The sequence below is a fragment of the Pleurodeles waltl genome, chromosome 10, assembly GCF_031143425.1.
Source record: "Pleurodeles waltl isolate 20211129_DDA chromosome 10, aPleWal1.hap1.20221129, whole genome shotgun sequence".
Classification (NCBI taxonomy): domain Eukaryota; kingdom Metazoa; phylum Chordata; class Amphibia; order Caudata; family Salamandridae; genus Pleurodeles; species Pleurodeles waltl.
Genome location: NC_090449.1, coordinates 1064398285 through 1064422770, shown reverse-complemented (window position 1 = coordinate 1064422770; position 24486 = coordinate 1064398285). Strand labels below are relative to the sequence as shown.

The window sequence follows — 24486 nt, the reverse complement described above, 5'->3', positions numbered from 1 at the left end:
ATTTTAGATTTGAAAAGGACTCGAAGAAGATTCCAAGAAGACAAGAAAACCAGCACCAGAGAAACCGCCAGGACGAAAACTGAGGGCCTGCTGCACCAGAAGAGGCGTCAAGACCCCTGCTTGCTGTACCAGAGTCCCGACAATCGCGACAGCGGAGGAGCTGAACACTGGACCGACCCCAAGAACCCCAGTGGACCTCCAGGCTCCAAGGATCAACCCAGATCTCCCTCCTGAGTGGAGGCACCACTTAAGAAAAGCAGGTGAACTGCAAAAGACCAAGAAACCAGTGAAGGACACTTCACTGAATCGCCGATATTTCCATGACTGGAAGTCACAGCCGGACCCAACGACACACAGACAACAGACCAGAAGTGCCCCTCAACTGTACCAAGTTTGGTGGTGCTGTGACCCTAGTGGCCGAGATAGAGCAATACCCTGTGTGCTGGTCAGCTGACGTTGGACCAGGAGAAAACCAGCTCCCTCAGAGCTGACAAAGGATCAGGAGGAAGCCCCAGTCGAGGGACTTCAGGAACACCCCGGACTTCCGACCAGAGTGCCCGCGTTGTCCTGCAAGTGACCCCCAAAGAGACTTACCTCCAGCTCCAGTGGACTCCGTTGCTCACAGCATCCAAGACCTCCACAATGCCCTGCACCTGCCCGCCCTGGGCCTTGCATCGTGGGTTCTGCTGTGTGCCCCAGATCCCCAACCCCTTGTGGCCTCGACAGTCAGAGGGGACCCCCAGGCACGACTTTGAATTTGTAAACCAGCTCGTTTTCCAAGTGGCCGATCATGGTGCCTGTGCCAAGAACTTTTCCAACGCTGCTCCTGCCGGAACCGGGAGCTGCCCGAAGCTCTCCAGCTGGCACAAGGTGCCTACTGACCATTGCCACCACCCTGCAACAGGAGAGACTGGTAACTCAACCGTACGATTTTTAACGCATTTTTAAAAGTGACTGCCTATTGATTCAAATGGTGCGTAATTATGCACAGAAAGACTAACTTTGCCTAAACTTTAAAAAGTCATAACAAGAAAAGTACTTAACCTATTCTAAAGATGTTGGCCTTAAAAATGATATAAAAGTCTGAAGTATTTGTATAAATTCTGGTCTTGAGTTATTCATTGAGTGTGTGTGGTGCATGATTGGATTTGTGAGTACAGCAAATACTTAGCACATCTCCTGGATTAGCCTAACTGCTCGACCAGCTACCTTAGAAATTAGAGCATTAGGTGGTCTGATTTTTACCCCTGAAAAATAACATGTGGTTGTCCAGACCCTCTGCATAGTGTACGTGCTTTTGTACACTACATAGAGGGCCAGACTCAAACAATCACCAATACCACAACCACTAGTCCAGACAGATGCAGTACCATCACAAATACCAGCAATGCCTCCAACCACCAAAACCACCACCAATACCACACCAACATCAATACCACAACACCAGTACAGACAGCAGTAGTACCACCACATGTACCATCAATATCAATGCCACCAACCAGCAAACCCACTCCCAACACCCCACCACCATCACCAATACCACAACCACTAGTACAGACAGTGGCAGTACCACCATAAATACCACCATTACCAACAACCAGCAAAACCACCATCAATACCCCACCACCATCACCAGTTCCACAACTAACAATACAGACAGATGCAGCACCATCACAAATACCACCAATACCAATGCCACCAAAAAGCAAAACCACCACCAGTACCCCACCACCATCACCAATACCACAACCACCAGTGCAGACAGCGGTAGAACCATCACAAATACCACCAATACCACGAACCAGCAAAACCACCACCAATACCCCACCACCATCACCAATAGCACAACTGCCAGTACAGACGGGGGGCGTGGCCAAGAAGCTGAAGATGGGCATGCATAATCCCCTCGCTCCGGAGGGGCCTGTAATTCTCCTACATTCTGAGCTGCCCCCGGGGCAATCAGCGCTAGTGCTGGGGCGGAGACCTGTGGGGGCCCTGCTGCGAGGACCTGTGCCGTGCTGACGGACTCGGGGCCCGCGGCCTGTCCCTCTGCTGGAGCCGGGGACCCGGGTGGAAGTGCGGTCCCACACGCGGCTGAAACGATCCGGTGTGGCTCTGACCGCCGAAGTGCTGTGTACTTTCTGTAAACAACCCAGCAAACAGAGACCATGCTGGTCTACCTGAGAGCTTGTTTCAAAGCTATGCGACTGTTTCCTCAGCAAGGCTCACAATTAGTTACTTGTGCAACTCTGTCATCACGTGTTTGTCTGTGTCTGGGTTTTGTGGTGTTTTTTATAAACTCACTCAAGTACTTTGTAAATCATTACAGCCAGGTAAAGGACTATTTAATGGTTCACAAGTACAACCTTCTTCTTATGATAGTTATAACACTCTAGAAAAAGAAACCTACCAGACGAAATCCGTGTTAGCCATGATTAAGTATAAAAAAACCATTAAAGTAAAAACTAATAGGAATCGGACCTTAATGGATTTTGATACATTGAATAAAAGGTTTTTGTAACCACCCACACACTGCATCTCTCTCTCATCTTCTTTGAGTATAATTTAATTTCGAAGTATCAAGAACAGCCTTTAAAGAAAACTTGAGCTTCAGGCTCAGATGTCAGGTGTGAAGAATGACAAAATTACACTGAGAAAAAGAGTCTGGGACAATCCTGGACCCCAGGAACGCAAATAGGAGCACTTGTTTTGCCTGGGGAAACTGCACAAGGGCATGAAAACGCTGGATGCTTCACAAAGCCCCCCAGTTCTTGCAAAACAATGGTCTGTGGGTGTAAAAGGAGGAAATAACTTGGGGTGGGCAAAAACGTCTGCTCTGCTGGCCAAGTTTGTTGAGTTTTGCGCACAATGCGCTCTACTTCGAGTGCAGAGTTCCAGCAAAACTCTGCCAACTGCCACCTGGCGGAGTTTTTTTCCACCAATATTAAGCTGGCAAGCACAATTGAGAATTTGCATCCTTTAGCGCAATATTTGGGAGCTAGAATGCCTCCCGGCAATATTTCTCAACGTGGGTGGGTGGCAGGTGACAACTCTTCACGCTGAGAAAGCTGGCGCTCAAATGGAAAATCTACTCGAGTGGCAGAAAGAAGCGGTGCCCTCTGGCGTGGTGCCGTCCGTGCTGATTTTACAGTGCGAAACAAGCTCCCAGTGCTACAAATCCACAAGAGCAGTGCAACAGGCCCAATTCCGCCTGCTTGGGAACTCCGCAGAACCTCGCTGTGTTTTTATGTAACTCCACGGAATTCTGAGGAGTGAAACTCCGTGAGTTCCGCCCACCCTTAGAAATACCCTATATCTAAGGCTAAGACATCTGCATGTTTTAAATTTAGGCTTGGGTGTAGACTATACTTGGCTTGCAGAACATTCAAAATCAACTTGTCAGATTGGCACCAGTTGGGGTCTTGTGAGTCCCCCAGCCCTTTCTAACTCTGTAGCGAGGCCAGAAGGCCTTCTCATGTGTCAGGCTGTAAGTGTGTAGACTGTGTGCAGTGTTTTATGCTTTGATTTAATACCCTACTAGACTGATAAGTTATAAAATTCATTATCATTTGCTCATTACAGGGTACCATTGAACCCAGTGGACCCTTTCATTCTGAGGGTCCACTGGGTTAAGGGACTGCACATCAACCCAAGTCAAATCCCAGGTATTGACATCACCCTTTGCAAGCATAGCAAAATGGTCTTATTGTCATGTTTGTCTGAGATCATATGTGTGCATGTGTGTGTGTGCGTGTGTGTGGGCTTTGAGAAAAACTGTGGCCTTTGGTTCAAAGGAGGACAAGTAATGAAAGTAGATGTGTAATGTTATTTATTGCGCATTGCAACACCCCAAAGACTAGATCTATCAGATCTGTCCTTTACAAATCTCGACACATCACACTGAGGTTTATTAGCAGCAGTAGAAGCGCACATCATTGATGGATGTGTCGTCGACGAAGGCCCCACCATAAGGCTCCATCTTGGTTTCCATGCCACAGATGCCACCAATTGCACAGTCGTCACTCCAGCCACCATACTGGCCAAAGTCTCCACCCGGCCCCTCAATAATGGCGCCTGCGGTACAACGGAACTTGATGTTGTTGGCGGCGGTGTCGTCCAGGGCGCCCTGGTCCTCCTCCACCTTTAACTGGAAGGATTTCAAGTATCCAGCTGGACACCAAGTCACCGGCGACCAGTCGCCAAACCTGGAGAGGAGCAGAAGAGAAGATTTCATGGGAGGTCTTCATGTGGGGTTCAGAACAGTATTCCAAGGATCACAAGCATAGAGCATCTGGATCAGAGCAGAGCACATCTGGACTTATGAAACAAAGAACATTTTACAACACATGATGCGCAACAAGGACGTTTACGCCTTGATGATTTCTAATAGTATTCTCTATCGCCTGCTGTTACTTCAATATTTTATTTATCTACATACCTTACATTTTCAAATAAATGTAATGTTTTTTGTGTTATCAACTCATAATTAACAGTAGGTAGAATACAGCATGTTTTATAGCCAATTTACACTCCATGTCCATTTTCTTTTCCCCTTTTTTGTATTTTCTATCAAATATTAAATTTCTATTATTAACACTACTTGTCACCGTGAATAAATGGTATTTAGTATGTATATTCACTGAAAGAACTCAAGATTACAGGGACGTTATAGTTAGAAAATAGAATTTTAAAAAAACCTTAGAAATTAACTAAAAAACCAAAGGTTACAGGGATGTTATAGTTCTGGATTTACTTGCACGAAACCTTAGAAATTGAGCTGATATCGTAAGAGTTTTTTCACTTGTGACCTAAGGTAACTATAACTTGTGCTGCAAGGTAACTATAACTCGCGCCCTCGCCATGCACTGCTACTTACCCCACATATGACATCAGTAATGACATATTCTATGACATGATTCATATGATAACTGCAACATTTCCAAAAAAATGAGTGCTGACAAAACTGTGGAATTTGTTCATAAAGTACCTTTCTAAGGGGGGGTGGACTAGAAGGAACTTACTTAAACCAAGAGGCCTTCTACTGAAATGACTATCTTCCGCAAAGGTGAGTTACGTTCGACTGAAGAGTCTTGCCGGAACTGATCTACTTCAACCGAGATGACTTCATCTGAAGAAACTTGCATCAAATGAAACAATTTACTTCTTCCACAAGGTCTTCTACTCAAACAGCTAACTTCAACCACCATGACGTTAGTCTCACCGAGGAGACTTATTTAACTTAAGGGACTTATTTTAACAGTGGCAACCTATTGAGGACCCACCTCAACTTATTCTTCATGAATATTTGAGAATTACAACAGCTGAGGGTGCATCTTTCAATCAAGATGGCTTCCACTAAAGAAACAGACTTAAGAAGAGGTGATTTACTTAAACATAGCAGATGTCAGTCGAAGGTGCTTACATCAACTTAAAAGACCTTAGCTGAAGGTTCTTACTACTTACAAAAGGACTCAACTTGTCAGAGGAGACCTCAGCTTACTTAACCTGAGTGGCTTACTTCATTCGTGGGTATGTATTTCATCCTAGTAGAGTTCCTTCAACCATAGAGCTTTATTCCATCCTTGCAGACCTACTTTGAGGGAAGAGAAGAGACTTACTCTCCAACAGAAGACTCAATGGTGTAGGTCACACCCTTCTGACTTGTGCAGTAGAGTCGGATCCCATTAAGGCTGGTGTCGTCACCTGCGCCGATGTGCTTCTCCACCTGAAATAAAGGAACACAAGTACACCATCACTGTTCGTGTTACATTGCACAGAGCAGGGCACACCAAGGAGTGCACACAGGGTGACTGCTGGTTGCCCTGGAAACAAGAATGGAAAGCATGGAGCCCATGCAGGGGAACAGTGCACAACTCAGCAGTAGGGATGTTGTGCCTTTAGTGGGGCTGCACTGCTACTGTACGTCTTATGGGTCTGCAACTGACCGCCCGAGCAGGGCTGCTGTACCTCTAATGGACTGTACATCCCTCCTGAGCAGGGCTGCTGTACCTCTAATGGACTGTACATCCCTCCTGAGCAGTACTGCTGTACCTCCTATGGGTCTGCAACTGACCTCCTGAGCAGTACTGCTGTAGCTCTGGCGGAGCTGTACCTCCCTCCTGACGAGGGCTGCTGTACCTCTTATGGGGCTGCAACTGACCACCCGAGCAGGGGTGTTGTACCTCTAATGGACTGCACCTCCCTCCTAGCTGTACTGCTGTACCCCTTATAGGGCTGCAGCTGATTGAGCAGGGCTGTTGTACCTATGGTGGAGCTGTACCTCCCTCCTAGCAGTACTGCTGTACCTCTTATGGGGCTGCAACTGACCTCCCGAGCAGGGCTGTTGTACCTATGGTGGAGCTGTACCTCCCTCCTAGCAGTACTGCTGTACCTCTTATGTGGCTGCAACGGACCTCCCGAGCAGGGGTGTTGTACCTCTAATGGACTGCACCTCCCTCCTGACGAGGGCTGCTGTACCTCTTATGGAACTGCAACTGACCTCCTGAGCAGGGCTGCTGTACCTCTGGTGGAGCTCCAGCTCACTCCTGAGCACGGCTGCTGTACCTCTAATGACATTGTACCTTCCTCCTCAGCAGGGCATATGAACCTCTAATGGAGCTGTACTTCCTCCTGAGCAATATTGCTGTACCTCTCCTGGGGTTGTACCTCCCTCCTGAGCAGGGCTGTTGTACCTCTAAAGGAGCTGTGCATCACTCCTGAGCAGGGCTGCTGTACCTCTAGTGGAGCTCTACTTCACTCCTGAGCAGGGCTGCTATACTTCTAATGAAGCTGTGCTCCCTCCTGAGTAGTACTGCTATACCTCTAATAGAGCTTACCTCACTTCTGAGCAGGGCTGCTGTACCTCTTATGGAGCTGTACCTCCACCCTAAGGAGGGCTGCTGTACCTTTAATGGATCTCATCTCTCTCCTGAGCAGGGCTCCTGTACCTCTAAGGAGGCTGTACCTCACTCCTGAGCAGACCTGCTGTACCTTTAATAGAGCTTACCTCTCTCCGGAGCAGGGCTGCTGCACCTCTAACAGGGCTGTTCCTCCATATTGAGCAGGGCTGCTGTATCTCTAAGGAGGCTGTACCTCCCTCCTGAGCACCTCACACCTGAGCAGGGCTGCATTCCTTTACTGGAGCTTACCTCTCTCCTGAGCAGGGCTACTGTGCCTCTAATGGAGCAGTATTCCCTTCTGGGCAGGCCTGCTGTACCTCTAATGGGCCGTACCCCCCTCCTTAGGAAGGCTGCTGTATCTCTAATGGAGCAGTACATCCATAGTGAGCATGGCTCCTGTACCTCTCATGGGGCTGTAACTCCCTCCTGAACAGGGCTGCTATACCTCTAAGGTGGCTGTACCTCACTACTGAGCAGTGCTGTTGTATCTCTAAGAAAGCTGTACCTCACTCATGAGTAGGGCTGGTGTACCTCTGAGGATGCTATACATCCCTCCTGAACAGAGTTGCTGTACCTCTAAGGAAGTGGCACCTCACTCCTGAGCAGGACTGCTGTTCCTCTAAGTGGGCTGCACCTCACTCCTGAGCAGGGTGGCAGTACCTCTAAGGAGGCTGTACCTAACTCCTGAGCAGGGCTGCTGTACCTCTAATGGGCTGCACTTCCCTCCTGAGCAGGGCTGCTGCACCTCTAAGGAGGCTGTATCTCCCTCCTGAGCAGGGCTGCTTTACCTCTAATGGGCTGTATCTCCCTCCTGAGCAGGGCTGCTGTACCTCTAATGAGGCTGTATCTCCCCCTGAACAGGGCTGCTGTACCTCTTATGGGGCTGTACCCCCCCATCTCAGCAGGGCTGCCATACCTCAAATGGAGCTGTACCCCACTCCTAAGCAGGGCTGCTGTACCTCTAGTGAAGCTGTACCTCGCCCCTGAGCAGGGCTGCTGTACCTCTCTTTTGGCTGTACCTCACTCCTGAGCAGTGCTGCTGTACCTTTCATGAAGCTGTACCACTGTACTAAGCAGGACTGCTGTACCTCTTATGGGGCTGTACCTCCTTCATAAGCAGGGCTGCTGTATCTCTAATGGAGCTGTACCTCTCTCCTGAGCAGGGATTCTGTACTTTTCTTTTGGCTGTATGTCAGTCGTGAGCAGCGTTTGCTGTACCTCTCATGGAGCTGTACCTCCGTCCTGAGCGGGATTCTTTACCTCTAAGGGAGCTGTACCTCATTCTTGAGCAGAGCTGCTGCACCTCAAATGGAGTTATACCTCACTCCTGAGTGGGGCTGCTGTACCTCTAATGAGGCTGTACCTCCCTCTTGAGCAGGGCTGCTGTATCTCTGAGACTGCACCTCACTCCTGAGCAGGGCTGCTGTATTTCCAAGGAGGCTGTACCTCACTCCTGAGTAGGGCTGCTGTACCTCTAAGGAGGCTATACCTCCCTCCTGAACAGGGTTGCTGTACCTCTAATGAAGCTGCACCTCACTCCTGAGCAGGGCTGCTGTACCTCTAATGGGCTTACCTCCCTCCTGAGCAGGGCTGCTGTACCTCTAAGGAGGCTGTACCTCACTCCTGAGCAGGGCTGCTGTATTTCCAAGGAGGCTATACCTCACTCCTGAGGAGGGCTGCGGTAACTCTAAGGAGGCTATACCTCCCTCCTGAACAGGAATTGTACCTCACTCTTGGCAGGGCTGCTGTACCTCTAATGGAGGTGTACCTCCATATTGAGCATGGCTCCTGTACCTCTCACAGGGCTGTACCTCCCTCCTGAGCATGGCTGATGTACCTCGAAGGAGGCTGTACCTCCCACCTGAGCAGGGCTGCAGTACCTCTAATGAGGCTGCACCTTACTCCTGAGCAGGGCTGCTGTTCCTTTATGTAGGCTGTACTTCACTCCTGAGCATGGCTGATGTACCTCTTAGGAGGCTGTATCTCCCTCCTGAACAGGGCTGCTGTACCTTGAAGGAAGCTGCACCTCACTCTTGAGTAGGACTGCTGTACCTCTATGGAGGCTGCACCTCACTCCTGAGCAGGGCTGCAGTACCTCTACAAATACTGTACCTCACGCCTGAGCAGGACTGCTGTACCCCTAACAAGCCCTACCTGCCCCCAGAGCATGGCTGCTGTACCTCTTAGGGGCGGTACCTCCCATCTCAGAATGGCTGCTATACCTCAAATGGAGCTGTACCCCACTCCTAAGCAGGGCTGCTGTACCTCTAGTGGAGCTGTACCTCACTCCTCAGCAAGGCTGCTGTACTTCTCTTTTGGCTGTATGTCAGTCATGGGCAGCGTTGCTGTACCTCTCATGGAGCTGTACCTCCGTCCTGAGCAGGGCTGCTGTACCTCTAATGGGTCTTTACCTCCCTTTTCAGCAGGGCTGCTGTACCTCACTCCTAAGCAAGGTTGATGTAACCTCACTCCTGTGCAGGGCTGTTGTAGCTCTCATGGGTCTGTACCTCCCTTCTCAGCAGGGCTGCCGTACCTCTAATGGAGCTGTACCTCACTCCTAAGCAGGGATTCTGTACCTCTTAGGGAGCTGTACCTCACTCTTGAGCAGGGCTGCTGAACCTCTAATGGAGTTATACCTCACTCCTGAGTAGGGCTGCTTTACCTTTAATGAGTCTGTACCTTCCTCCTGAGCAGGGCATCTGTACCTCTAAGGAGGCTGTACCTCACTCCTGAGCAGGGCTGCTGTACATGTAAGGAGGCTGTATCTCACTCCTGAGCAGGGCTACTGCACCCCTAATAGGCCATACCTCCTTCCCGAGCAGGGCTGCTGTAGCTCTAAGGAGGCTGTACCTCACTCCTGAGTAGGGCTGCTGTACGTCTGAGGAGGCTGTACCTTCCCCCTGACCAGGGCTGCTGTAGCTCTAAGGAGGCTGTACCTCACTCCTCCGCAGGGCTGATGTAGCTCTAAGGAGATTGTACCTCCCTCCTGAGCAGGGCTACTGTACCTCTTATGGGGCTGAACCTCACTCCTTAGCAAGGCTGCTGTACCTCTAATGGGCTGAACCTCACTCCTGAGTAGGGCTGCTGTACCTCTCATGGGGCTGCACCTCCCTTCTGAGTAGGGCGGCTGTAACTTTAATGGAGCTTACCTCTCTCCTGAGCAGGGCTGATGTACCTTTATTGGAAATTCCCCCTCCCATGAGCAGGGTTGCGGTACCTATAAGGAGGCTGTACCTCACTACCGAGCAGGTCTGCTGTACTTCTTAGGAAGCTGTACCTCACTCCTGAGAAGGGCTGCTGTACCTTTAATGGAGTTTACCTATCGCCTAAGCAGGGCTGCTGTACCTCTAAGGTAGCTCTACCTCACTCCTGAGCAGGACTGATGTACCTCCATATGGAGCAGGGCTGCTGTACCTCTAACAGGGTTCTACCTCCACATTGAGCAGGGCTGCTGCACCTCTAAGGAGGCTGTACCTCATTCCTGAGCAGGGCTGAGGTACCTCTAATGGGGCTGAACCTCACTGGTTAGGAGGACTGCTGTACTTCTAATGGCCCGTACCTCCCTTATGGGCAGCGCTGCTGTACCTCCAAAGAGGCTGTACCTCACTCCTGAGCAGAGGTAGTGTACCTCTAAGGAGGTTGTACCTCACTCCTGAGCAGGGCTGCTTTACCTCTAAGGAGGCTGGACCTCCCAACCGGAGGAGGGCGGATGTACCTCTAAGGAGGCTGAGCCTCAGTACCAAGCAGGGCTGCTGTACCTCCCCCCTGACCAGGGCTGCTATACCTCTAGGGAGGCTGTACCTCATTCCTGAGCAGGGCTGCAGTACCTTTAATGGGACTGAACCTCACTCCTTTGCAGGGGGCTGCTGTACTTCTAATGGGCCGTACCACCCTCCTGAGCAAGGCTGCTGTACCTCTAAGGAGGCTGTACCTCACTCCTGAGCAGCGGTAGTGTACCTCTAAGGAGGCTGTACCTCACTCCTGAGCAGAGGTAGTGTACCTCTAAGGAGGCTGGGCCTCAGTACCAAGCAGGGCTGCTGTACCTCCCCCCTGACCACGGCTGCTATACCTCTAATGGGACTGTATCTGACTCCTGAGCAGGGCTTCTGTACCTCTAAGGAGGCTGTACCTCACTCCTGAGCAGGGCTGCTGTACTTTTAATGGAGCTTACCTATCGCCTAAGCAGGGCTGCTGTACCTCTAAGGAGGCTCTACCTCACTCCTGAGCAGGACTGATGTACCTCCATATTGAGCAGGGCTGCTGTACCTCTAAGGAGGCTGTACCTCATTCCTGAGTAGGGCTGAGGTACCTCTAATGGGGCTGAACCTCACTGATTAGGAGGGCTGCTGTACTTCTAATGGACCGTACCTTCCTTATGGGCAGAGCTGCTGTACCTCTAAGGAGGCTGTACCTCACTCATGAGCAGCGGTAGTGTACCTCTAAGGAGGCTGTACCTCACTCCTGAGCAGAGGTAGTGTACCTCTAAGGAGGCTGGGCCTCAGTACCGAGCAGGGCTGCTGTACCTCCCCCCTGACCAGGACTGCTATACCTCTAGGGGGGCTGTACCTCACTCCTGAGCAGGGCTGCTTTACCTCTAAGGAGGCTGGACCTCCCAACCCGAGGAGGGCTGCTGTACCTCTAAGGATGCTGTACCTCCCCCCTGACCAGGGCTGGTATACCTCTAGGGAGGCTGTACCTCATTCCTAAGCAGGGCTACTGTATCTCTAATGGGACTGCATCTCACTCCTGAGCAGGACTGCTGTACCTCTAAGGAGGCTGTACCTCACTGCTGAGCAGGGCTGCCCTACCTGTACTGAACACCCCTCCATAGCACCGCCCTTAGCCAGTACTGACACGTGTCCCATGGAAGAGAGCTTCTGAGAGCACCGTACAGACACTTCTAGTCATAAAACAGGAACATTAGGATATAAATAAACAAAGTGCAGTACTGGCACTGCCCGGAAGTGAGCAGCGTGGTAAGGTGCTGTCAGGAAGCAAGTACCGGAGACCGTACCAGCTCAGCGGATGACACAGAATGGCACAGCACGGTATTTGCGATGTTTAGGAACACGCAAGGCACTGTGAGACAGAAGTGCAGAACTGGCACTTCTCGGAAGAAAGCAGACCCTGCGAGAGAGGGCACAGAGCCTGTCCAGCACTTTACAGCGGTAACAGGCACTCGGAGACCGAGAGTGGAGTGCCAGCACTTAGCTGAAGTCGGGAGCTCTCAGAAGGAAGTAGGCGCTATGCGACAGAGACTGGCACTTCTCACCAGGACTCGGTGGTGGAAGAGGAGCCCTGGTACCACCACTTGCCACAGTAAAGCAAGCACTTTAAGCCAAAGACAAGACCGACGCTTCTCGGAATGAATTAGCAGTAAGACCATAGAAATACTTGAGCCAGGGAGCAATAGTGCCACTTTCTAGGAGAAAGCTGGCACTTTAAGACAGAAAATGAGGCTTATCAGCAGGAAGAAAGCATTGTGAGACCGAAACACGGAAACTTCAAGTAGGAGACAGAGTTCGACTGAAGTTCAGGACTGAAAACACCGGTGCCAGCACGTCCTCCACTTCGAGGTGTAGGGTCCTGCAGTACAGTACTGGTGAGACAGAAAGAAGAGGTCCTGGATATGTAAGCAGGAGGTGCACAGTGAGGCTGGTGTGCAGTACTGTAAACAAGTCTGAGTGCCAGCACTTTCTCCGTTCCTGTATGTACAGTACTGCAGGACAGTACTGGTGAGACAGAACAGGACCTGCATATGTAAGCACAGTCAGGCTGGTGTACAGTACTGTAAACAAGTCTGAGTGCAGCACGTCTTTCTTTCCTGCATGCACAGTACTGCAGTATAGTACTGGTGAGACAGAACAGGACCTGCATATGTAAGCACAGTCAGGCTGGTGTACAGTACTGTAAACAAGTCTGAGTGCCAGCACTTTCTCCGTTCCTGTATGTACAGTACTGCAGTACAGTACTGGTGAGACAGAACAGGACTTGCATATGTAAGCACAGTCAGGCTGGTGTACAGTACTGTAAACAAGTCTGAGTCCAGCACTTCTTCCTTTCCTGCATGCACAGTACTGCAGTATAGTACTGGTGAGACAGAACAGGACCTGCATATGTAAGCACAGTCAGGCTGGTGTACAGTACTGTAAACAAGTCTGAGTGTGCGCACTTTATCCGTTCCTGTATGTACAGTACTGCAGTACAGTACTGGTGAGACAGAACAGCCCCTGCATATGTAAGCACAGTCAGACTGGTGTACAGTACTGTAAACAAGTCTGAGTGCAGCACCTCTTCCTTTCCTGCATGCACAGTACTGCAGTATAGTACTGGTGAGACAGAACAGGACCTGCATATGTAAGCACAGTCAGGCTGGTGTACAGTACTGTAAACAAGTCTGAGTGTGCGCACTTTATCCGTTCCTGCATGCACAGTACTGCAGTATAGCACTGGTGAGACAGAACAGGACCTGCATATGTAAGCACAGCCAGGCTGGTGTACAGTACTGTAAACAAGTCTGAGTGCAGCACGTCTTCCTTGCCTGTACCCACAGTACTCCACCCAGTGCTTAATTTGTAAATAAAAACGTGGTGGTGCTCAAAGCCCTCCTTTTAAATACGGGTCTGCTGCAATTAAATGTACAAAAACGGAATAGTAAGGCAGCGTAATCCTGAAGCCATCTCGGGCCTCTTCAATCCATTTACAGACACTCCCTGCCCCTTCCGCTCACTCTTGCAGCTTTCTGCTCTCTCCATTTGTGACGCTTTTTCGTTTTTCTCTTCCACCCTCTTTCCCAAATGTGTCTTTTGCTCGCAATAAATGCCTGAGGCAGAAAATTAAGCGCCGGCCCTCAAAAATAAGTGCCGGTGCTCCGTACCGTAAACAACAAGCACAAATTAAGCACTGGCTCCACCCTAGTGGCTCAGAAGTGACAGAGGACACCCGGGACGTTAGACCATACCTTTACACTGTACCCCTTGGCATAGGACCCCTCCGGGCACATATCTATCCAGGTCCAGGACCCCCAGGGGCCGCCGTTGGTCACACCGATGATGCTGTTGTACTGTCTGCCCGAGAAGATGCCATTGGCCCTGATTTCGGTGCCATGGGCAGACTGGAGGCAGAAGGCCAGGGAGCACAGGAGGCCCAGGAGCCAGACCATGTTCCAAGGGGCAGAGGCAGAGGAGGCCAGAATCTTCCCTCCCTGGGAATCAAGGCCTTTTATACACCTGCCCCGGCCCCCCTTCCTTGTGCACACAGTGTGGGAGGTGCAGGTCCGCTGGCATCTGTGGAGGAAGGTTCAGACACCAGCCGGCCACTAGGGGGCAGTGGGGATGCAGGGAAGGTTTCCACACTGCAGGGTTTTATTTTCATGCCGGAGATTATTCTTGTATCCTGCGGACTGTGAAATTAGTCGCTTCTCTGTGGCTGTGTGAGTGCAGGCTGTGGGGGTGGGTTTATAACGGGGCATAATTGATAGCTCTGACGACTGAAAGCTCTAATTGTTGAAAAATGATGACTGAAAGCTCTGATGACTGAAAGCTTTCGTGACTGAAAGCCCAAATGATTGACAGATATTATGATTAAAAACTCTGATGATTGACAGCTGGGGTGACTGAAAGCTCTGACGATTGAAAGTTGTGATGATTTAAAGTTCTCATGGTTGACAGCCCTGATGATTGACACCTCTGAATACTTAAAGCTCTGATTGAAAGCTCTGATGATTGACAGCTCTGACGATTGGCACGTCTGATGACTGAAAGCTCTGATGATTGAAAGGTCTGATGATTGACAGCTCTGAAAACTGAAAGCTCTGATGGTTGAAAGCTATGTTGATTAACCACTCTGATGACTGAAAACTCTGATTGAAAGTTCTGATGATTGAAAGTTCTGATGTTTGAAAGCTCTAATGATTGAAAGCTCAGATGACTGACAGCTCTGATGACTGAAAGTGTAGATGATTGACAGTGCTGATGATTGAAACCTCTGATGATTGAAAGTTCTGATGGTTCAAAACTTTGATGACTGAAAGCTCTTTTGATTGAAAGTACATATGGTTCAAAGCTCTGATGACTGAAAGGTCTGGTGGTTCACAGCTCTGATGACTGAAAGCTCAGGTGATTGAAAGCTCTGATGGTTCACAGCTCTGATGACTGAAAGCTCGGATGATTGACAGCATGACTGACAGCTCTGATGATTGAAAGCTCTAATGGTTCAAATCTCTGATGATTGAAAGCTCTGATGGTTGATATCTGTGATGATTGAAAGCTCTGATGATTGACAGCTGTGGAGCAGAGGCCACGCAAGTGCCATTTTCTCAGATAAAGATGTTTGGAATACATGCCCATTCAATCCTTGGCCTCTCTACATATCGGACAGGGCAGTGGTCATGTGTGCCAATATTAATTGTGATTTTATGCAAAGGTGTGTGAAGGAGGTAGATGGCTGCTGAAATATGGACAGGATTGTTGAAGTGAAGGCGATGCAAGGAAAGTGCATGTAGGAGAGAGTGAAAAGAGAGTGCTGAAGAAGAAGGAGATGAGGTGTTGAATATAGAAATTGGGGATTTCAGTAACATGTGGGCAGAAATATGGCATATCTAATAGAGAGACTGCAGAGGAAAGTGGCATGCAGGGAAAGGCAGGGTGATTTAGACACTCCGAAGACCACTACAAACTTCCAGACTTTAATATTGCTTATTTCACTGTCTAATATTTTCAGAATTGAAACATTTTCAGCTATAGTTATTCACAACAAAATCTCCTTTATCACTCATTGATCTGATACTGTAAGAAGCATTGGCAAAGCCATTAGGTCTAATTTGCTCTAGGAGCATGTCGGTTACTGTGTAATATTGTTAGATGTAATATCAGAAAGCTCTCACTGAGGCAGCAAAACAGTGGCAGCATGGCACGCTATGGGAAGTACAGGATTCTGGTTTAAATGTCTAGCTTAATTACATAGGCCAGGCCTCTAGGAAAGATCCCCAGCTGTGCTTCTTTGGCCACACACCCTTTTAGAGGCTCCAACTTTTATCAGCCCCAGTTAAAATCCTGCTCCTATGTTTCCACCTCCCCCTCTGCTACCTGTGAAGCCTACTAGACTCTTCAGAGCTCTATCCCCTGACTCATTCCCAATTCATTTCTTATCATCTCTCTCCGGACTCCTCTCATCCACTCAGCAGAGCTCCTCTTGACCTCAGAACACCCTTTCAGCCTGGACCAACTCTCCTCCATGAAGCCTCAACCCTACCTTCAGCAGAGACCCTCTTCTGAGCACCTCTCACCCATCACCTACCATCTTCCACATAAACCCCTTCCCTTTAACACGGATCTTGCTAATCTGTCTCTGCACTCTCCCCCCCCTCCAGCCAGAGCAGTGTCCTCCCCTCTCATCTTCCATATCTTCTCTGGTTCATTCTTACACCTCCCTTCCTTATTTTCTTACCTATCCTTCCTTGATGAGACACTGAGTGACAGCCATGCTCATACTGCTACCTTACACACCCATGCTCAGCTCTCTGCCGACTTAGGTTATCACTGGGAGGAGGGGCGTCTATACACTGAGGCCAGAGACCTCAAGCCTGGTGCAACCAGGAGGGTGGTAGTGCCCCAGAAGTCCAGAGACTTCCTTCTCACTTTAGCCCATGACATCTCCCTAGCAGGGCGTCTTGGTTAGAACAAGACATGGAGTAGGTTGATTAACCACTTCTACTGGCCAGGTATGTCCCAAAAAGTGAAGGACTTTTGCCAGTCCTGTCCCTCCTGCCAAGCCAGTGGCAAAGAAGGTGGGCACTTAAAGGCCCCTTTAATTCCACTGTCTGTGAGTGGGGTTCCCTTTGAGAGGGTATTGGTTGACATTGTTGGCCCCCTTGACCATTCAACAGCATCAGGACATAGATACATCCTAGTGTTAGTGGATCATGCCACTAGGTATTCCAAGGCTATTCCCCTTAGGACCATCACTGCACCTGCAGTGGCCAAAGCCCTCCTGGGTGTCTTTACCAGGGTGAGGTTCCCTACGGAGGTAGTATCAGACAGGGGGTCAAACTTCATGTCTGCATACTTAAAACATATGTGGCAGGAATGTGGAGTGACTTATAAATTCATTACCCTAAACCATCCACAGACCAATGGGATGGTAGAAAGGTTCAGCCAGACCCTAAATGGTATGATTGGAGGACTCTCTAAAAAACTCGGAAGGAGATGGGATGTCCTACTTCCTTGCCTGCTGTTTGCCTACATTGAAGTGCCACAAAAGGGAGTAGGTTTTTCACTGTTTGAAATTTTGTTTGGGCATCCTTTTAGGGGACCACTGAGTCTTATAAGGGAAGGCTGGAAGAGACCACTCAAAGAGCCCAAGCAGGACATTGTGGACTATGTGCTTGGCCTACGTTCCAGAATGGCTGAGTACATGGAAAAAGCAAGCAAAAATCTGCAGGACAACCAAGAGCTTCAAAAGCTTTGGTATGACCAAAAAGCTGCTATGGTGGAGTTACAACCAGGACAGTAAGTTTGGGTGTTGGAGCCTATTGCTCCAAGGGCCCTCCAGGACAAATGGTCTGGGCCCTATCCCATTCTTGAAAGAAAAGGGGAGGTCACTTATCTAGTGGACCTGGGCAATTGCAAAAACCCCAAAAGGATCATTCATGTCAACCGCCTAAAACCCTACTTAGACAGAGCTGAGGTGACCATGCTCATGGTCACAGATGAGGGACAGGAAGATGAGAGTGAACCTCTCCCTGATCCCCTAACCAGCAATCACGAAGATGATTCTGTGGATGGAGTCATCTTGTCAGACACCCTCTCAGGACAACAGCAGACTGATTGCAGAAAAGTGCTAAACTAGTATGCTGGGCTTTTTTCTCTGATCCCTGGGAAGACAAACTGGTGTACCCATGATCAGCCTGCCTGTCAAGAACAACATTTACAAACAGTCTGACAATGTCGGAGAAAGCATAGAAGCTGAAGTCAAGAAAATGCTGGATTTGGGTGTCATTGAACCCTCAGAGAGCCCCTGTGCCAGCCCAGTAGTGTTAGTCCCCAGACCGCACTCCAAGGGTGACAAGAAAGAAATTCGGTTTTGTTTGGACTACAGGGGCCTCAACTCAGCAACTAAAACCGATGTACACCCAATTCCAAGACTGATGAGCTCATAGATAGACTAGGGGCAGCCAAATACCTGAGTACCTTTGATTTAACATCAGGGTACTGGCAGATTGGCCTGACCCCTGGAGCAAAAGAGAGGTCGGCATTCTCTACTCCTAGTGGGCATTATCAGTTCACTGTTATGCCCTGTGGACTCAGGAATGCACCTGCCACCTTACAGAGGTTGGTAAACTAAGTCATTGCTGGGCTCCAAACCTTTAGTGCAGCTTACTTAGATGATATAGCTGTCTATAGTTCCACCTGGCAGGATCACCTGATCCACCTAGAAAAGGCCCCTGAGGCCCTGCAAAAGGCAGGCCTCACTATGAAGGCCAGTAAGCACCAGATAGGGCAGGGAAAAGTTGTGTACCTGGTTGGTGGAGGCCAGGTACAACTTCTACAACCCAAGATGCAGACCATTCTGGCTTGGGAGGCTCCTATAACCCAGACCCAAGTCATGGCATTCCTTGGCTTGACTGGATATTACAGGAGGTTTATGAAGGATTATGGCACCATAGTTGCCCCCCTCACAGAACTTACTTCCAAGAAGATGCCCAGAAAGATCAACTGGACAGTGAGTTGTCAAGAGGTCTTTGACACTCTGAAGAAAGCCATGTGCTCTGCTCCAGTACTTCAAGCACCAGACTACTCAAGGGAATACACAGTCCAGACAGATGCTTCAGAGTTGGGGGTAGGAGTAGTCCTCTCCCAAAGGAATGATGATGGACATGGCCAGCCAGTTGACTTTTTTAGCAAGATGCTACTCCCTATGGAAATAAAATGGAGTGCCATAGAAAGGGAAGCCTTTGCTGTGGTTTGGGCCCTGAAAAAGTTGAGTTCATACTTGTTTGGCTCTCACTTCACTGTTCAGACTGACCACAGGCCTCTCAGGTGGCTCCAACAAATAAAATGTGAAAATACCAAACTGCTTAGGTGGTCCATCTCCCTACAGGGAATGTACTTTAAAGTTGAACACAAACCTGGGACTGCCCATGCCAATGCAGATGGCCTCTCCAGATTCTTCCACTTAGAAGATGAAGACTCATTAGCGAAAGGGTAGTCTCATCCTCTTTAGTTTGGGGGAGGAGCGGGTAGTGTGAGAGGAGGCCTCTTTGTGCATGGTTAGCCCCCACTTTTTGCCTGATGTTGATGTGTTCTAGAGGTTGTTAGTGCCCAGGGCCCCTGCTAAACAGGTTCCATGGGCCAGATCTCTTTCCCTAAAACCGTTGTGATGCTTTGCACAATTGGTTATGCTCTTAAATACCCCTGTAAATCCCTAGTGAATGGGTACCCCAGTGCCCAGGGCAAGCGATATTGAGAGTAGGCCCCTAGGGGCAACAGCACTGATTGTGCTACCCCCAAGGGCCCTGCACCCAGATGCACCCAGCTTTGCCATTGCAGGCTGAGTGTACTGGGGCAACCCTAAAAGGATAAATTCGACATGGCACACTCTGTGTGCCCTGTCCACCATACATTGCTTATATTATGGGTAAGTCACCCATCTAGCAGGGGTTTCAGCCCAAAGGGAGGGTGCACCATACTATATGTGAGGGCATAGCTGCATCAGCAATATGCCCCCCACTGTGCCCTTGCTAAACCTAGGACATTGTGAGTGAACAGAGCAGCCATTTTAATGTATGTACTGGGCACTGGTCAAACACGAGTTCCCCAGCTACAAAATGGCCACCCTGCACTCTGGGTTGATTGGTATCGAAACAACTCAGAATATTAAATCCAAACTGATATCAGTATTGGATTTAACCTTAAATGTACCCAGGGGCCACCTCAGAGGTGCCCCCTGCAAAAGCTAACCCTAACTGGCAGAGTTGCTGGCTGGTTCCATCCAGCTGCCACTCCAGACAGCCAATATAAAAACCTGGGGGAGAGCCCTTCCTCTCTGGTTTGTAAGACAATGCCCTTCCTGGGTGGAGGAGCTAACTCCCCCTCCCTCAGGAATGTGCAACACCCTGGCGGTGAGCTTCAAAGGGCTGCAGCCCTGACACTCGAGCCTTCAGGCCTGCTGCTAGCAGCAGAGGGCTTTCCCCTTTGCAAACCCCCACTTTTGGCGGGAAACCAGAAAAGGATAGGAGGAGTGGCCTCACTGAGCATGCACTACCCGTAAGGGCTTGCATGAAAACTGGACCCTCTGATTCCATCTTGGAATGGAGAAACACAATCAATGAGGTTTAGGGAAGTGACCCTTCCCACAAGAAGTGGTCACTATAGTGTAGCCACCCAAGGGTAAGTGTCTCATTGGACACTACCAGGTTCCCACTAGAACGCCCACTAAATTCAGTATTTAGTGGGCTCCCCTAGACCAAGATTTTAGATTTGAAAAGGACTCGAAGAAGATTCCAAGAAGACAAGAAAACCAGCACCAGAGAAACCGCCAGAACGAAAACTGAGGGCCTGCTGCACCAGAAGAGGCGTCAAGACCCCTGTTTGCTGTACCAGAGTCCCGACAATCGTGACAGTGGAGGAGCTGAACACTGGACCGACCCCAAGAACCCCAGGGGACCTCCAGGCTCCAAGGATCACCCCAGATCTCCCTCCTGAGTGGAGGCACCACTTAAGAAAAGCAGGTAAACCGCAAAAGACCAAGAAACCAGTGAAGGACACTTCACTGAATCGCCGATATCTCCATGACTGGAAGTCACAGCCGGACCCAACGACACACAGACAACAGACCAGAAGTGCCCCTCAACTGTACCAAGTTTGGTGGTGCTATGACCCTAGTGGCCGAGATAGAGCAATACCCTGGGTGCTGGTCAGCTGACGTTGGACCAGGAGAAAACCAGCTCCCCCAGACCTGACAAAGGATCAGGAGGAAGCCCCAGTCGAGGGACTTCAGGAAAACCCCAGACTTCCGACCAGGGTGCCCGCTTTGTCCTGCAAGTGACCCCCAAAGAGACTTACCTCCAGCTCCAGTGGACTCCGTTGCGCACAGCATCCAAGACCTCCACAATGCCCTGCACCTGCCCGCCCTGGGCCTTGCATCGTGGGTTCTGCTGTGTGCCCCGGGTCCCCAACCCCTTGTGGCCTCGAAAGTCAAAGGGGACCCCCAGGCAAGACTTTGAATTTGTAAACCAGCTCCTTTTCTAAGTGGCCGATCATGGTGCCTGTGCCAAGAACTTTTCTAACGCTGCTCCCGCCGGAACTAGGAGCTGCCCGAAGCTCTCCAGCTGGCACAAGGTGCCCACTGACCATTGCGACCACCCTGCAACAGAAGAGACTGGTAACTCAACCGTACAATTTTTAACGCATTTTTAAAAGTGACTGCCTATTGATTCAAATGGTGCGTAATTACGCACAGAAAGACTAACTTTGCCTAAACTTTAAAAAGTCATAACAAGAAAAGTACTTAACCTATTGTAAAGATTTTGGTCTTAAAAAATGATATAAAAGTCTGAAGTATTTTTATAAATTCTGGTCTTGAGTTATTCTTTGAGTGTGTGTGGTGCATGATTGGATTTGTGAGTACAGCAAATACTCAGCACATGTCCTGGATTAGCCTAACTGCTCGACCAGCTACCTTAAAAATTAGAGCATTAGGTGGTCTGATTTTTACCCCTAAAAAATAACATGTGGTTGTCCAGACCCTCTGCATAGTGTACGTGCTTTTGTACACTACATAGAGGGCCAGCCTCCAACAATCACCAATACCACAACCACCAGTCCAGACAGATGCAGTACCATCACAAATACCAGCAATGCCACCAACCACCAAAACCACCACCAATACCACACCAACATCAATACCACAACACCAGTACAGACAGCAGTAGTACCACCACATGTACCACCAAAATCACCAACCAGCAAAACCACCACCAATGCCCCACCACCATCACCAATACCACAACCACCAGTACAGGCAGCAGTAGTACCATCTCAAATACCACCAATACCACCAACCAGCAAAATCACCAATACCCCACCACTGCCAATACCACAACCACCAGTACAGACAGCTGTAGTACCATTACAAATACCATCAATACCACGAACCAGCAAAATCAACACCAATCCCACACCACCACAACCATGATACCAATACAGACAGTCACAGTTCCCCCACAAATACCACCAACCAGTAAAATCACCACTAATACCCCACCACCATCACCAATACCACAACCACCAGTACATACAGATGCAGTAGGACCACCAATACCACCATCCAGCAAAACCACTGCGAATACCACACCACCATCACTACAACCACAACACCAGTACAGTCGCAGTACCTTCATAAATACCACAGTACCAATACCACCAACCAGCAACACCACCAACCACCAAAACTACTACCATTACCACACCATCATCACCAATACCACAACCACCAGTACAGATGGCCGTAGTGCCATCACAAATACCACAATACTAATGCCACTAACCAGCAAAACCACCACCATCACCAATACCACAACACCAGCACAGACAGTTGCAGTACCACCAGAAATACCACCAATCAGCCAAACGATGACCAATACCACACCATAATTGCCAATATCACAACTACCAGTACAGACAGCGGTAGTACCACCACACATTCTAGCAATACCACCAACCAGCAAAATCACCACCAATATCCTACCACCATCACCAATGCCACAACCAACAGTACAGACAGGTGCAGTACCATCATAAATATCACCAATACCACCAACCAGCAAAATCATCACCAATACCACAACACCATTACAGACAGATGTAGTACCATAACAAATACCACCAATACCACCAACCAGCAAAACCACCACCAATACCCCACCACCATCTCTAATACCACAACCACCAATACAGGCAGCTGTAGTACCATCAGAAATACCACCAATGCCACCAACCAGCAAAACCACCATCAATACCCCACCACCATCACCAATACCACAACCACCAGTACAGACAGCAGTAGTACCACCACATATACCACCAATATCAATGCCACCAACCAGCAAACCCACCCCCAATACCTCACCACCATCACCAATACCACAACCACTATTACAGACAGTGGTAGTACCACCAAAAATACCACCATTACCAACAACCAGCAAAACCACCATCAATACCCCACCACCATCACCAGTTCCACAACTAACAATACAGACAGATGCAGCACCATCACAAATACCACCAATACCAATGCCACCAACCAGCTAAACCACCATAATACCACACCACCATCACCAATAACACAACCACCAGTATAGTGACAGTACCACCACAAATACCACCAATACCAATCATACACCACCAGCACCAACCACCAAAACCATTACCAATACCCCACCACCATCACCAATACCACAACCACCAGTACAGACAGTCACAGTACCATCGCAAATACCACAATACCACCAACCACGATCACCACAACCACAACACCAGTAGACAGTCACAGTACCACCACAAATATTACCAATGCCACCAACCACCAAAACCACCACCAATACCACAACAACATCATACATACCACAACACCAGTACAGTCGCAGTACCACCACAAATACCACCAACCAGCAAAATCACCAACAATACCACATCACCATCACCACAACCACAACAACAGTACAGACAGTCGCACAACCCCCACAAATACCACCAATGCCACCAACCATCAAAACCACCACCAATACCACACCAACATCACCAATACCTCAACACCTGTAAAGACCGTGTAGCACCATCACAAATACCACCAATCAGCAAAATCACCACCAATACCACACAACCATCACCAATACCACAACTACCAGTATAGATAGCAGTAGTACCATCACAAATACCACCAACCAGCAAAATCACCAATACCACATCACCATCACCACAACCACAACACCAGTACACACAGATGCAGTACCATCACAAATACCACCAACAATCAAAACACCTCCAATACCACATCATCACCAATACCACAACAACATCACCACAACCACAACACCAGTACAGATAGCGGTAGTACCATCACAAATACCACCAATACCACCAACCAGCAAAATCACCACCAATACCACACTGCCATCACCAATATCACAACCACCAGTACAGACCGATGCAGTACCATCACAAATACCACCAATACCAATGCCACCAACAAGCAAAACCACCACCAGTACCCCACCACCATCACCAATACCACAACCACCAGTACAGACAGTTGTAGTACCATCACAAATACCATCAATACCACAACCACCAGTACAGACAGCGGTAGAACCATCACAAATACCACCAATACCACGAACCAGCAAAACCACCACCAATACCCCACCACCATCACCAATACCACAACTGCCAGTACAGACAGGGGGGCGTGGCCAAGAAGCTGAAGATGGCGCATGCATAATCCCCTCGCTCCGGAGGGGCCTGTAATTCTCCGTACATTCTGAGCTGCCCCCGGGGCAATCAGCGCTAGTGCTGGGGCGGAGACC

At 49.3% G+C, this 24486-nt stretch overlaps 1 protein-coding gene across 1 annotated transcript; it reads right to left on the bottom strand.

Moving 5' to 3' along the window:
- Positions 1 to 3812: 3812 nt before the first annotated feature.
- Positions 3813 to 14085, bottom strand: LOC138262230 (vitelline membrane outer layer protein 1 homolog). Its single transcript, XM_069212089.1, has 3 exons — positions 13861 to 14085; positions 5619 to 5725; positions 3813 to 4205 (listed from the first exon to the last, which is right to left on the bottom strand). Exons 1-3 carry the CDS (start codon positions 14059 to 14061, stop codon positions 3911 to 3913), a joined length of 603 nt encoding a protein of 200 aa, XP_069068190.1. The 5' UTR covers positions 14062 to 14085; the 3' UTR covers positions 3813 to 3910.
- Between the last annotated feature and the right edge of the window lie 10401 nt (positions 14086 to 24486).